At 38.6% G+C, this 14,272-nt stretch overlaps 1 protein-coding gene across 11 annotated transcripts in view; it reads right to left on the bottom strand.

The window, feature by feature from the left end:
* Positions 1-14,272, bottom strand: part of ROBO2 (roundabout guidance receptor 2) — a 482,707-nt gene that overhangs the window by 131,473 nt on the left and 336,962 nt on the right. For all 11 annotated transcript variants that reach the window (XM_056328409.1, XM_056328413.1, XM_056328411.1 and 8 more), the window contains exon 5: positions 7,988-8,126. In XM_056328409.1, the coding sequence (XP_056184384.1) occupies positions 7,988-8,126 (139 nt within the window). The remainder of the gene's footprint in view (positions 1-7,987; positions 8,127-14,272) is intronic.

Raw genomic sequence — 14,272 nt, 5'->3', positions numbered from 1 at the left:
AGGCAGGACTGCTACTTGACACAATTCCTTTATGGTTTCTGTCTGTGGAGTTGTAAAGCTATTTTCCCAACCTTGACCCTTATGTAAGCAACTGGAGGCTGTTTTCATGCATCTGCAAACAGACTGCCTGAAACAATAGCTCTTCTTCAGCTCTGTGGTGAGAACTGACACTTAACATGAAGCCAATTTAAATGTCAATGTTATTAACTGTTTCTCTGCTGATCAGTCTAGAAGAGCCACACAACTAACACTTCTGCTCACAGCATTTAATATTTCATACAAACTGAATGGCAGATAACTACTGGGTTAGACTATAGACCTCTGGGGTAACCATGGGATGATGCATTTACAGGACTTTATTCAATGCCATGCCTTGATGGATTTAAAATGTCAAAAAATACTCTAATTTACGCTTTCGCTTGGCCATGTATTCCTCATAAAACTGTAAGGAATATTTTTCCACTTACAAAACAGGAAGGGATTACTGACAGGCAAAATATCAACCATAGAAGAAGGATACTCAAGCTAAAGAACAATAGGAGTGGGTACTCCACCAGCACTGGGGTACACCATCCTGACGCTACATACACATGAAAATTAAGCACTCCCTACCTCCCTTTTACCCCCCATCATCTCTCTCTCTCTAAGTGGTATCTCTGGCTTTATACAGGAGAAGTTTCCTCAAATGATTCACCATAACTGCTGAAAAGATACTTACATTGCCCTTTGCTGAAATCTGCCTGTGGTGTTAGGTTATACGGACTCTCTGCAAGTCACACTGCAGTTTGCCCTGTGCCAGTCATGTGCTGCATTAAACCCAAGATAATGTCCCCAGCAAACTGCCTCCACTCCCTCCAGATGTACATAAGAATACAAATAGCGTATTAAACCTCTTTCTTTCACTGTCTCCTTTTGACAAGCTATTAAGAACGTCCAATCTTCTCCCCTATGCTCCTCATAAAGGGACTTAATCTATCCTTGATGCTTTAGCTTAGGAAACAAAAGATGGTCATGCAAATCATACTGGATCTAACTAGAAGTGATGAATAGTACATGCAATACAGCTAATATGAAAAACATCCTTTTCCCTGACCCTTTATTTAAAACCATTAATTGTTATTAATTGCAACAGAAATTTGCTGATGTAACCAAAGATTATATCCATTACACTACTAAAACACACTCTTTACTCTAATTAATTTTCAATACACATTAGACTGCATTTTGTTACAATCTGCACAGAGATTAACTCAACCAAAGCACACAGCGCCGTAGTGTTATTAACTCGTATTTCATTGAAAGGTCATTCTCCCCTTGGTTGTATCCAGAGGAGGCTGTAGTTAAATACCTCACTATCCCATCCACAGAATATAAATAGAATTATGTAGCACCATGTCTATTCTTAAAAATTACCGTCTCTCTGGCTTACAGGGCCTTACCCTGTGTTCATGGTTGTGTTGACCCTGGCTAGATGTCAGGTGAAAGAAACAACTCTGCAGACACCAAAGTCAGTGAATAAGGAGGGGGAGGAGGTACTTCAGGCACTGAGCGAGCAGAGATTGCCCTGCAGCCCATGGTGAATACCATGGTGAGGAAAACTGTCCCCTTCAGCCCATGGAGGCACACAGTGGAGCAGATATTCACCTGCAGCCTGTGGAGGACCTCGGGGCAGATGGGAAGGGTCCATCCATCCCCAGGATGGATGCCTGAAGGAGGCTGTGACCCTGTGGGAAGCCCTCACTGAAGAAGTGTGAGAAGGACTGCAGCCTGTGGGAAGGGTTGAAGTTTGCAGAGGACTGTCTCCTGTGGGAACCCCACACTGGAGTAGGGGCAGAGTGTGAGGAGCCTCCCCATGGGGGGCAGGGGCGGCAGGGACAGCTGTGAGGGACTGACCCCAGCCCCGGCCCGGCCCGGCGCTGCTGGGGGGGCAGGAGGTAGAGACACCGGGAGTGGAGCTGAGCCGGGGGGAAGGGACGGGCGGGGGGAAGGGGGTTTCAGATGTAGGTTTTATTTCTCATTATCCTACTCTGATCTGATTGGTACTAAATTAAATTATTTTTCCCCCAAGCTGAGTCTGTTTTGCCTGTGATGGTAATTGCTGAGTGATCTCCCTGTCCTTATCTTGACCCATGAGCCTTTCGTTATATTTTATCTGAGTAGGGGGAGTGGTAGAGTGGCTTTGGTGGGCACGTAGCATCCAGCCAGGGTCAACCCACCACAATACAGATTGTGGTGAAATACAAATGCAGAACATTGCCTCTATCAGGCCCTTCATTTCTGGATCTCTTCTTAAAAAATCTAACTTTTCTGAGTTTATGGGGGTAAGGTTTGCTGTCAGTTGCATTTAAATCCATTTCAAAGATTTGCATCTGGCAGAAAGCAAGACATTTTTTAAATGTTATCATTTACCCTTAGCACTGAGCTCACAAGAAGCCATGGAGGAAAGCACAGAAATTATAGTACTTACTGAGAATGTACACCTATCAGAAACATGACAGTGTTTCTGCCCAGGCTATGCATATGCAACCACTTTTCAGGCACAAAGGTGCCTGTTTTAAAAACATAACAAGTCTAACTTCTACACAGACTTTTGTTGTTAGAGCTAACACATATCTTAAAATAAGTTAAATCTATGACTTAAGAATGCATTTTCCCAAATAATTTTTAACAAATATTCCTAACCTTTAGTAAATAAGAAAGCTTACTCTGCTGTTTATGATTGTCACTGCTGTGTGTCACTGCTTTGCTTCATTTAATAACCTACAATCTCTTAACACTTAGCAATATTCTTTGTGTAAACTACACACCATTTTCGTTCTGAAGCAACACTCTTGGTTTTTCTGCCTGCACTCCCATTGCGTGGGTGGTGCATAAAACAAATACCTCTTCCTGCTGGTGCAGTTGCCACTTTTCATCTCTAGTACAATATTCATCTAATCAGACAGTGCCTGTAAATGCAACTTAGAAGAGCAGGTTGTAATTTCATTAAAGATGTATTTACTGAGCTAAACCAGCTGTTCTGGGCTGGAATGCAAAAGAAGGCCCATGTGATTGCTACTCAGTCATTTTTAAGGCAACTGAAAAATACATTTGCTGAGCTAACCTCACTCTCCCAAAGAGCTGGCACTGGTAGCTTCTTCTATGTAAAAGGTTTAAACAGTTATTATAATGTGTCATAAATTTTAACTTGTAATTGAAAATCTCTTCACTGCCTAAAAAAAAAATACACCCCCCTCCTGTATTACTTGCTATGTAATTACAGGCTATGCAGCTGCTTTCTTCGGCTTCACTTGAAAATTTTGAAGACATGAAACACTGTACAAACCTTATTCAAATTTTATTAAATTGCTAGTCATGGATATGCCACTCTTATACTGGAGGCTCCCAAATAATATAACTTTCTTGCTGTTACCAGGTCTAAAAAGCAGACGAATTAAAAGTTGATACAGGCCATATTGAGTTTCTCACCACACAGGAGATAATCAGCTCCTTAGCAGGAAATTATAATCTCTAATTTCTGCCAAGCAGACATCAAAGGGAAGGCTACCTGAACATGTGGCTGGAAAAAGACTTCGATGTATAAATACAATTTTTATTCAATTTTCAATAGGTCCTGATCATTATGTATGGTCACAATTGTCTGAGTTGCTTTAGTAAAACTTTTGTGCCATTTCCTTGTGTCACTTATAGTGAAATGAAACTCAACCACTGAAATAGTGAAACTAGGATTTCAGTCAAAGGCACAGGACTGGTGACCCCACAATATCCTGTTCACCTGCAGTAGTCTGATATGAGTCACACCTGATTAACTATTCCCTAGCCTTTTTATACTGTGGAAGCTATACCGTGATGCTAAATTTTTAGAGCAATTAAGATAAAGTGTACACCATGCACCTCCACCCTTGATTCACAATTCATTTCGGTCTTGGGTCACCGATTCAAAAATGACAACTTCTGGAAAACGCCTTTAAATACCCCAGAGTTCACATTGAACTTTGTTTCTCCCTGCTGGTGCAATATCAACCTTTTTAATAGCAAGTTATTAATTTGCTGGGATTGGTTTCAGCTTTAAAAAGAACTTTCAAGTCTAAAGAATTTAATTAGTTCATCCTTATAGCAACGTAACAGAACTATGAAAACAGTTAGCATACGTAAGTCACAACATTCTTTCTGCCTGGTCCTTATAGCTTTCTTAATTCCTGCCCAGCCGTACCCAGGAGAGCTCCACGATGCATACCACCATCTTGTTATCTCAAGTCAGGTCTACAGGACACTGGACAAGTAACTTCCTTTGACTGCTAGTGAGAGCTATTTTTCCTAGGTATTTTGAAAACTTCCACTATAAGAACCACTTTAAAGTTTTAAAATAAAAATATAGACTATTATAGCTGGTTTAGATGATCAATTCAAAATAGCTAAAATTTGGAATAAAGCTTTACACCTTCAGAATAAACTTATGTCCCTCTGTTCTCAGTTTTGAAGCATGGTTATTCATGAAGTTCTGGGTAATTACATAGACAATTCAAGAAAATGGCCAAATTAAATTTCTTTTACTCATATTTTCAAACATAATGATTTCTTCAGAAGTTGCCTTTTTGTTCTCATTCAATGCAAATGCAACTGGAGATGCTTACAGTTCACCAGGGACCTTTATAATTAAAACTGTAACAGCCTGAGATTATTTTCCAATTATTACTGAACACACTAATCGGTGCAGCAATGCTGTTTATATTTGTCACCAGAAATTACTGGGATTACTTTTCTCTTTCCTCTCACATGTGTCGCTAAAAAAACTAAAAGGAAGTAAGATGGAAAAACAGATTTCTGAAAGACTATGGATCCAGTATCACTGATTCTGGGATTCACCAGGAGCAAATAACAGAAACACAATGGATACAAAAATCCAGTTTATCCCACTTTGCTATCACTGAACTAGACACTTTTGAAGGCTGAATTAACAATAGACACATTTAAAAATTTGCAGTAATTGGTGAAACAGGTACCTATTATAATTGTCTTGTAATCTAGGGATGAAGCCAAAAAATAAATTATTGAAAGAACAAAAACAGGCAGATGTGCAAAGAACATGGTTAGCTGTAGAAACAGGAAATTGATATTGAAAGCTATAAGACAAATAGCTGCAGAGATCTGCTCAGAACAAGGATTTACACAGGTAGGAAGAATAACAAAGGGAATTCCTTGAGGGTTTCATATTTCATTGTAGATGTTAAAATGCTTAAAATACAGGAGCTCAGAACCTGAAATGTAATTTTGGTTTTACCTCAAAAAGGAAAGAAAAAAAAAATATCTCCCACTTCATCAAGGAGGAAAAACTTGGAAATTCTCTTCTTAATGTATAAGATTGTTATATTATTGTTTTCTTACCCATCCATTCATTAAGACTACACCTGGACAAATTTCTTTCCTTGCATTAAAAAAATCCAGAAAAAAACCAACAGCTTTTTTTTTAGATGTTTAGGTGTTAGATATTTATATTCCTTGATTAAGCATCATGGTTTGAAATTTTCCTCTTTAGGACAGTAAAGACACTGTTTACATATCTTGCTATACAAATGATACATTTTAGAAAAGAAAACATAGAGTCCCAATCATCAGAAGTGTTTGCTTTTGAAGTGTAGATGTTGGACTTGATTAGATGACCAGAGTCCATGTGGCTCAGGTGGTGGTAACCCGTTACATGGGCAGCGGAAGTCCTCTATTACCTGAGGTGGACTCCAGCATGAGATTCTGCAACCTTGCCCCTTCTTTACCCACCCCTCTGACGTTCTTGGAAGCAGACATAAATGAAGACATACCCCCATTTTCTGCTTAAAGATGTTAAAACACAGTTAATGAAATGTTAAACAGCAGTGTAAAAACACTGCAAAACATTGTGAGTAGTTTCTGAGCCTGAAGTTGATTATGATCAGAATGTATCTGATGAACCTTCTCTTCTTTTCCTTAAAAGCCCAGTGAAAACTTTTCCTATGCTTTGTGTTACATTTCTTCTTCCTTAGAAATAAATCATGAATTTACAGAAAAAATTATCAAGCACATAGTACTGTGTTTCTCACAGTAAAATATGAAAGGAACATATTCTTTAAAAAAAACACCTAATAAAAGTGCAACCTAATCAAAGGCACTGTTGGTTCATCTTCTATTACTTCTGCTTACAGAATGTAGATGTGATTTAAAACAACAGAAGTAGCACAACAATAGGAATAAATCACAGAAGCACAATGTATTTACTGTGGACTACTCTACAATGCAAAATAGCAAGCAAAGAGAAAAATTCATCTCACCATCCAAAAGTCTGCTCTTCAAAATACTATTTTATGTATTACATGCATACAATATCTATCAATATAATTAGCAAAACAGCTATGTAATTTTAAAATTTGCTTTAAATTGCAAGGAAATTAATTTTAAAATATAAGTATTTCTATATATATATACACACATATGTATCTGTACTTATTATCTAGAAATATTTTTCTAGATTATGTATCATTACATTAGTATATGTCACTGAGAAATTGTAAGACATCTTACAGTGTTGTGGATGTGGGAACTAAAACAGGTATTCTCCAATTTGAGTTTTGGGATTTCTTTAAAGATTTAGAAATTGAGAAACAAAAGATAATAGCCTAAGACACAAACATGACTAAGTGCTATATGACTGAGGAATTTTGCCACTGGTTTCCATGAAATTGTATGGGACATTAAACACTATATTTAGCAAGTGGATGAAGACCGCCAGATAACAGTCTTACCACATTCTTCACCTTGTTGGATTGAAGATGTAAACCAGGCTGTGATAAAGAAAGCCGGCAGCGACGTCTAACTCGTTTCAGTTAGGCCGACTTTAGTAGTGTGCTCACGGTGCACTTAATGCACGCTGACACAAACTAGCCACAAAACATCATTGCAGCTCTTCTTTTTTTAAGATCATGACTGGAAGAGCAGAAATAACATTGGTGGCCAGCCTACGTTAAGTCCAGTGTTTAAAGCATTTGTTTAAAGAACAGAACATTTAGATATATATATTATTTTTTTCCCCTTTCAACAAATTCCATTGGCAGCATCCCAGGAATAACCAGCACTGATAGAAAAGAACAATCAACTGTGGTGGTGGGGGAAAAATGGAAAAAAAGTTCATGTCTCCTGCTGAATTTAAAAGCACTGTGCAAAAACGAATCAGGACTCACAGGGCCAGAAGGATTCGTTGGGTTGTGGAGACCTAGGTTCTAAGTCCTGTTCCTAGACTTATTTCTGTGTTAAGATCTTTTAATCTAATTATGATTCAGCATCGAAACTAGAAAAAGTTCCAGAAAGTGGGGACCAAACTCTGTTCTGTTTGTTAGCTGAAAGGAACCAAGCTAATTTAATGCCCTTGTATAGGACAGGCTCTCATCCCCTGCTCACTCTGGAATCTTCTACGTTTGATCTGGTCTAAACAAATCTCTCTTGAACACAAGGGGCCTGTTCCAGATTTCAACCTTGTTTTCCAGTTCTGCTAGTTTGATTTTTTTGTTTCCTCAGGAGAAAGGTTTCTCTCCGGGTTTTAACAGGCATGAGCCAAGGAGCCAGCAAAACCCACCACAGCGCTCTGCTTCTAATTCATCCTGCTACTGCAACGGAGCAGCTTGGCAACTCTCCAGCCATGCTTTCTCCTTTCTGGTATCAGCACATTATTATCAAGGCTACTATCACTCATACATCTTTACTTTCTTCAGCAAATTCAGTGAATACTCATGTGCTCACAGCACCTACGCATCATTCTTCGTCTTTCCATGGGAATCCATGACCTGGACAATTCAACCCACAGCTGGCCCTGGAATGGGTGTTGTGGTGCCAAAGACCAGCAATATGGGAAATAAACCTTGGCCACAATGTCAAATAACAAACTGTAAGTAGTAGGGAGGGATTCCAGCATAACTCAACGATTGAAATTTGAAAGTGTGGGGAACATGAATGTTGCTCTCACCTCCCTCTCGGTAAGTCTGCATCATCTTTCTTCCACCGGACTGTGGGTGTGGGATCCCCCTGCACCTGGCATCGGAAATCCACCGCCTCCTCCTCCAGCACCACTTGGTTGATCGGTCGCCTGAGAAACGTGGGCCGTTCTTGAAAGAGACATTAAAATTCCTTAGTGAGTCAGAGGGTTGAAATGAACACTTTTGACTTTTCAGCATCTTTTTGTTTACCGATTCATGGAATGATGAAAGGAGGCTGAGCTCCACAAATTCAGACAAGTGGAACTGATGGTGTACATAAAAAGCCCGGAAGACGACTGCCAGGCTGGAGAGGCAGGGGCAGTTGCATCCAGCCCTCATGCCAGAGCTGAGTGCCACCAGAAGGATGCCTGTGCCAGCACTGGCTGCCCAGCTGCCACGCGAGCGGAGAGAGAGGTCTCCAAGGCTGTGCAAACGTTTTGGCTCAGCACCGCTGCATACACAGAGTGTGATCTAAAAGATGCCGCCTGCTCTATATTGAGCTGCCAGTGGAAGTAGCCTGCCTCTGGCCATAATCAATACCTTGATGCTTCAGAAGAAAATGTAAACTCTGTTCTGCATCTCGGCCGTTGCGGACTATTGTACAAAGGTCAGAGCTTCCCTGATCCTCATTTCTAACTTCACCACAGAAAACTAAATTAAGGTCTGAATAATAAGTCCTGTTTACCCTTGTTATGTTAGCCTGCACAGCTACAAATATTATTAATCATCTTAATGTTGTACAGGCCTGCTTAAACTCCAGATGCAGAGCCACAATCTGATCTCAGTTATACTGGTACAAACTCAAAGTACCGGTAATTTCATTTGAAAGGATGTCATTGGGGTTAGTTTCCAAGTTGCCTTTGGACTGCATAAATTTTGTTGTCCTCTCCTAGTCATAACACACTTTTATTGTCATAAATTATTTATTCTAGAGTCAAACCATTTATAAGACTGGGTTTATATGAAGCAGTATTTCCACTTGAGACAGGAATTTAATATAAAGACATTTAAAACTGGTTACATACTACGTTTCACGTTTCATTCTCAGCAAGTTGAAGGGTATGATGTCATTAAAAAATTATTCAAAATTCACACAGATGTAAGCAATAACAGATTCTGCCTCAGGCAGTTTGTCTTCATAACTATAGAGTTGAGTTTATGGATTGGCTATCCATGTTTATTATATACAAATAATAATAATAATAAAAAAACCACTGAAAGAACATTAATAAAGTTGCAAAATCAAGCATGCAGCACCTCAGTACCAGAACTAAGGCTGTCTGTGTGCCCTTTAATCACTCCCTATCTGTTTATGGCTTATGAGACTGGTTGCAATTATATGATCACATACTTTTTTACTTCCCCAAACATCTCCAGATTGTTGGTATTCATTTAATGAGCAGGTGTTTAATATTTTGCTTTAGTTGTACCATTTAGTGGGTGGCCTCCTGATATACTACTCAAACTTCTCTTCAAAGACAGAATTATTAATTTCCCCATGACCTCAATTACACCTTTATTAATGCTTCATAAACAATTGACTTATTTTCATAGCTCCTCTCTGAGATGTAATGGAGATTAAGAAAGTAAAGTAAAAAAAAAATCTGCTACATTTTTTGATGCTCAACCTGAGATACAAAACTGCCAATTATTTTTTTTTTTGAGAACTAGCATCAATTTTGTGTGTTCAGAGCTCAGCTTCCATTGAATTGTTGTAGCTGATAAAATGTTCACCACTTCTACAAATCAGAATATTAAGTCCGAAAATAAGGAACACAAAACCACCTGTTAATAATTATGTAAATGAGTGATAGCATCACATAGGAATTCCATGATACTAGCAGGGGGACCTATTGGCAGGGGAAAACCTATTTTGTCAGCGGAAGAATAGACATGCTCAAGAATCTATACCATTTTTCCAGATGCTAGAGATAAAAATGTCTAAGGGGCAGACATTCTTCTCCCCATTTTTCCCAGGCCATTGCTTTTGTCCGATTCCTGGTCTTACCCAGGACCTGCAGGTTGCAGCAGTGTTGTGGCAAGTAAATTCAGTTCTAGTCTCTCTCCACAGCTTGAAATCTCAGTCTTTACTCCCCGTTTCAAATCTGTGTACAAGCCATATATAACATTCACTACAGCTCTTTGTCCTGAGTGTGCTTAATCAGATTTTTCCTTCCCTGTGCATGTAGCCTCCTGACCCTTCCCAATCCCCAGCTAGGTTTGATCCTACCCTCACCTGTGTGTCTTTGTCAGCTTGTGACAGTGCCTCAACTCCCTCTGTGTTCCAGCCCCTGACTGTGCCAGCTCTTTCCAGCCGCCGACTGCTTCCTTAGCCAATTTGTCTCCTCCTAGCCCAGGATATTGCTTTACACAGCTGGAACCCAGCAAGTTCACAAGTCCGATCTTCCTTCCAACTATCCATGCCTCTCACTTCTTCATACCTCACAGCAAACTGACCCTTCTCCGCTGTGTGTTTGAACTACTCTTGAATTGGAGCTTCTTTTCTCTGAGGCACCCAGACACAGCCCATCCACGCTATTAACACAAGAAAAATTGGTTGAAGTAACCAATCATCATTCCAGGAGAGTGACAGCAGCAGGAGTGCATTGAAGTAGCAGGAAAATGCTGTTCAGACCTGCATTCTACCTGGTGTCTCTAGTGTACGAATTCATATATTTATTTCATTTTTTTTAGACAGGTGTATAATTGGCTAAATTTAATGAAAATTCTTTGGACAAGCAAAAAATTACATCTCCAGCATGGTGCAGCTATTTCACATCAAATTTTAAGTCCCTGTTATTCGGTATGAGGGACCTGCATTTCTTAGGACAAAAAGTTTCCTCCATTCCTCTCCTTCAAAACCTTTCCCGTTTCCCTCCACTTACCCCTTTCACATCGCAACTGATCAAAATTCAACATTCTTAGAGATGAATGAATTATTTTGGCAATTTAAAAAAAAAACCAAACAACCAAACAGTTTTCCAATCAGTTATGGAAAAATTTGGATAAAGCCTTTTAGTTTGACAAAACAATTAAAACTGGACAAAGTAACAAAAACATAACTTGTTATGTTTACTGCTAAGCAATGCACTTGGTTTGTCTGTACTTACGTGGATCTAGAAGGAAATAACTTAATGAAACTTTCTGTAAGTTTGCAATATTATCTTATTCAAAACTTCTCTCCTAAGAAGAGCTCAGACTGACCCTGCTCTGAGCTCATGCACAATACGCTCTACATTTTGGTATTTGGTTTTCAACAGATGATCCTAAACCAAGAAATGTAGATCCAGATCAGCACCTGCATAGGCGGTTTAGAGACACTGGTTCATCCACACTGAATTTAAATAACTCTGCATGTGCCTGTATGTTGGCTTGGTCTGCATATAGAAATTGGTTTAGACCATGTTTATAAAAGCTGCCTGTAAATAGTTAAGAAATGAACTTATGCATATTTATTAAATTGCTACTTGTGGCTTTAAATGCTTCTATACAGGAGATAAGAAAATAAATTTCTATCACATTTTGAGGAGAACCCAGCTGACCAGACAGTAAATGGCCCAAAGGTCATTAGGTAAATCACTTTATTCCACATCAAGTCAATTTAGGAGTACACATACATGTTTGTTTAAGATCAGCTTCTCAAACTGTGTATTTTCCAAAACAGTTAAGAAGTTGCTAGAAAATAAATAGCTATGTAAATACAGATTCCACGTAGCAAGGATGTGCAAATAGCAGTAACTGCTATCTCCATTTTTCCATCATCCCTGCATTTTGCTCGGTGTGAATCAGGAAAGAACAAGTTCTGTCTCATGTTGTTTCCTATACTTGTATCACTCAGACAACCCCTTGAATATGTCCAATAGCTAATTATGCAGCTATAAAGTGATCAGAGTGAATGCCATTGCCAATGCAATTAACATTCTTTATGTGAGATTAACTGGATTTGAGTCACCTGCATAACTTGCTTACAATGTTAATCTCTCAGGAGACAGAGAGCTGCCTGCCCAAGCATGCTAAATAAAGAAGGTTTCGTCAGGCAGCCAGGTCAAATTTAGTTTCAGAGCTAAATTTGAGAAAGAATCTTTTCATTTTTTTCCTTTTGAAATGGTTTGCTCATAAATAAAGCCTTGTGGTATAATTAAACATTGTTACTCTGTCAACAGCATTCAGAACACAATATATTTGAGAAACAACAAGAAAGGGTAATAAATTAAAATCATAGACATATATAAAATTTTTAATATAGCTTTTTTATAAGCTTTCACTGAGTAAATAAAGTACCCACTTCCCAGGCTTTCTCTGATGAATATTAAAAATCTTTGAAGAGAACTATAAAATAGGTCATGGTTATATGTCATGTCAACCAGTCGTGCTATTAGTAGGGTGACCTTTATAACTTCAGAACAAACTTTGCTTGCAGTTATAAAAGGAGATTGTTAATGCAGTCTGAACACACACCTACAATCTGTTGCAGTGCTTGAGGTATGTGCTGCAAGAAAACCTGCAGGATTGATCCTAACCAGAAACATAGGAAAATCCTTTTCTTGCTTTGGGTGCTGACACAAGTTAACCCCAGAACTCAATTATTCCACTATTTAACAATTGGTCTAGAGTATCACAGTCTATTAGAGAGACTGAGATGACCTTGAGATGTATTATTGCCCTTTCTCTGTTCCTCAAAAAGTTGAGACAGCCATACATGGGACCTCAATCTAATTAAAATGATCCTAACTACCTTAATATATTTTCTCTGCTGAGGCAACTGCTAGAGTGAAGGATTTGATGGTCCCCATAATGCAGAGGCTCAATCTGATTTAAAACTGTTTTCTCTGTCTTTGCTGGAGAGAAGGCATATTTTTTTTTAATGTTTTCATGTTCTAGAAAGAAGTATTAAAGCATGAATTAAAAGGCTTTGGGGAGGGGTTTAATAGCAAAAAGTTTAAAAGCTTTTTTCATGTTAACATTCTGATGTAAAGAAAAAAAAAAAGAAACATTAGGTGGTTGGAATTTTCACTTCAGAATGCTGTCAATAACACAGATATTTCATTAACTGCAACATGATCTGGATAAAGTAAAGCTCTCTGCCAAAAATGAAGATGTGGAAGAAGACAGGATATTAGGATCACACTAAATTTACCTATGCGGGCCACATAAATGAAAATACTACTGCGAAAGCAAATAGTTTGATTTTTAAAGACATTCTTCTACTGCCTCTTTTTAGGCATTTTTCCATTTTTCATTTGAGAAATAAGCACTTGTGTAGATATTGCAAACTTTTACACCCCAAGCAGTACCCCAGATGCAATAAGCTTGCACAGTCAAGGCACAGAGCACTGTTAAGAGGCACAGGCAAATAAAGTAGAATGATTTTTATCAGTTGCTAGTGGCTTTTTTTTCCTTTTATATACACCTACAATCATGTTAATTTCAGTTTTTACCGAGCATTACGTAAAGACTTGGGAGACCACATCAGACCCTTTTTCACAGCATTATCATTATCCTAACACAACTTGTCAGTATGTGTGGATAACAAATACTGCAAAGCCAAACTGGCTGTTTGACAACCGCAACAAGTACACCGCAAGCACCGAATACAAGGATTTGAAGAAAAACAAGAACAGCTTTGCTCTGAAGTTTATGATACACCCTGACAACTTCTCTGCCTTGAACTATGAATGTATACCCACTGTCTTGAACTGTGAATGTATACCTGGCTTTGGTAGATCTTCCATGTGGCTGGGAAAGATTCTGGGGCTAATTCCCAGGACACAATTGGGACAAGACTCTCTGCCAAAGCCTTCCATATAGTCAGAGCTCAGCAAAGTAAAATGAGGCACAACACCTTCATTATGGGATCTTCAGATTTTTTCCCTCTAACATCATGTCATCATAGCATACTTTTTCTGGAACTATGGTATCTCTTTCAGCCTGACAATGTCTAGAGAACATCAAACACAAATACTTCTTCAAGCATCAGACAAAAATACCTCTTCTTCCCACAGGACCTTATTAGCTGAAAAAAGGTTCAGGTACCAAAGCTAAAATCAAAGATTAATCCAAAACAATCTTTAATATGTCTGAATTGACATATCCTTTAAGACATTTTTGTACTCTTCTTAGTTATGCTTTATACTCTTTTGAGGCTTTTCTAAATATAACTTTTTCCACTGCTTGATGCCAGCCTCTTGAAGTTGATATACTAAGGCTTTCATTGATTTCACTGAGCTTCAGAATCAATATACAAGATATACCTTTGTACATTCTCTTCAAACATA

The sequence above is a fragment of the Falco biarmicus genome, chromosome 2 (assembly GCF_023638135.1).
Source record: "Falco biarmicus isolate bFalBia1 chromosome 2, bFalBia1.pri, whole genome shotgun sequence".
Lineage (NCBI taxonomy): Eukaryota > Metazoa > Chordata > Aves > Falconiformes > Falconidae > Falco > Falco biarmicus.
This window is presented reverse-complemented; position numbering and strand designations above follow the sequence as displayed.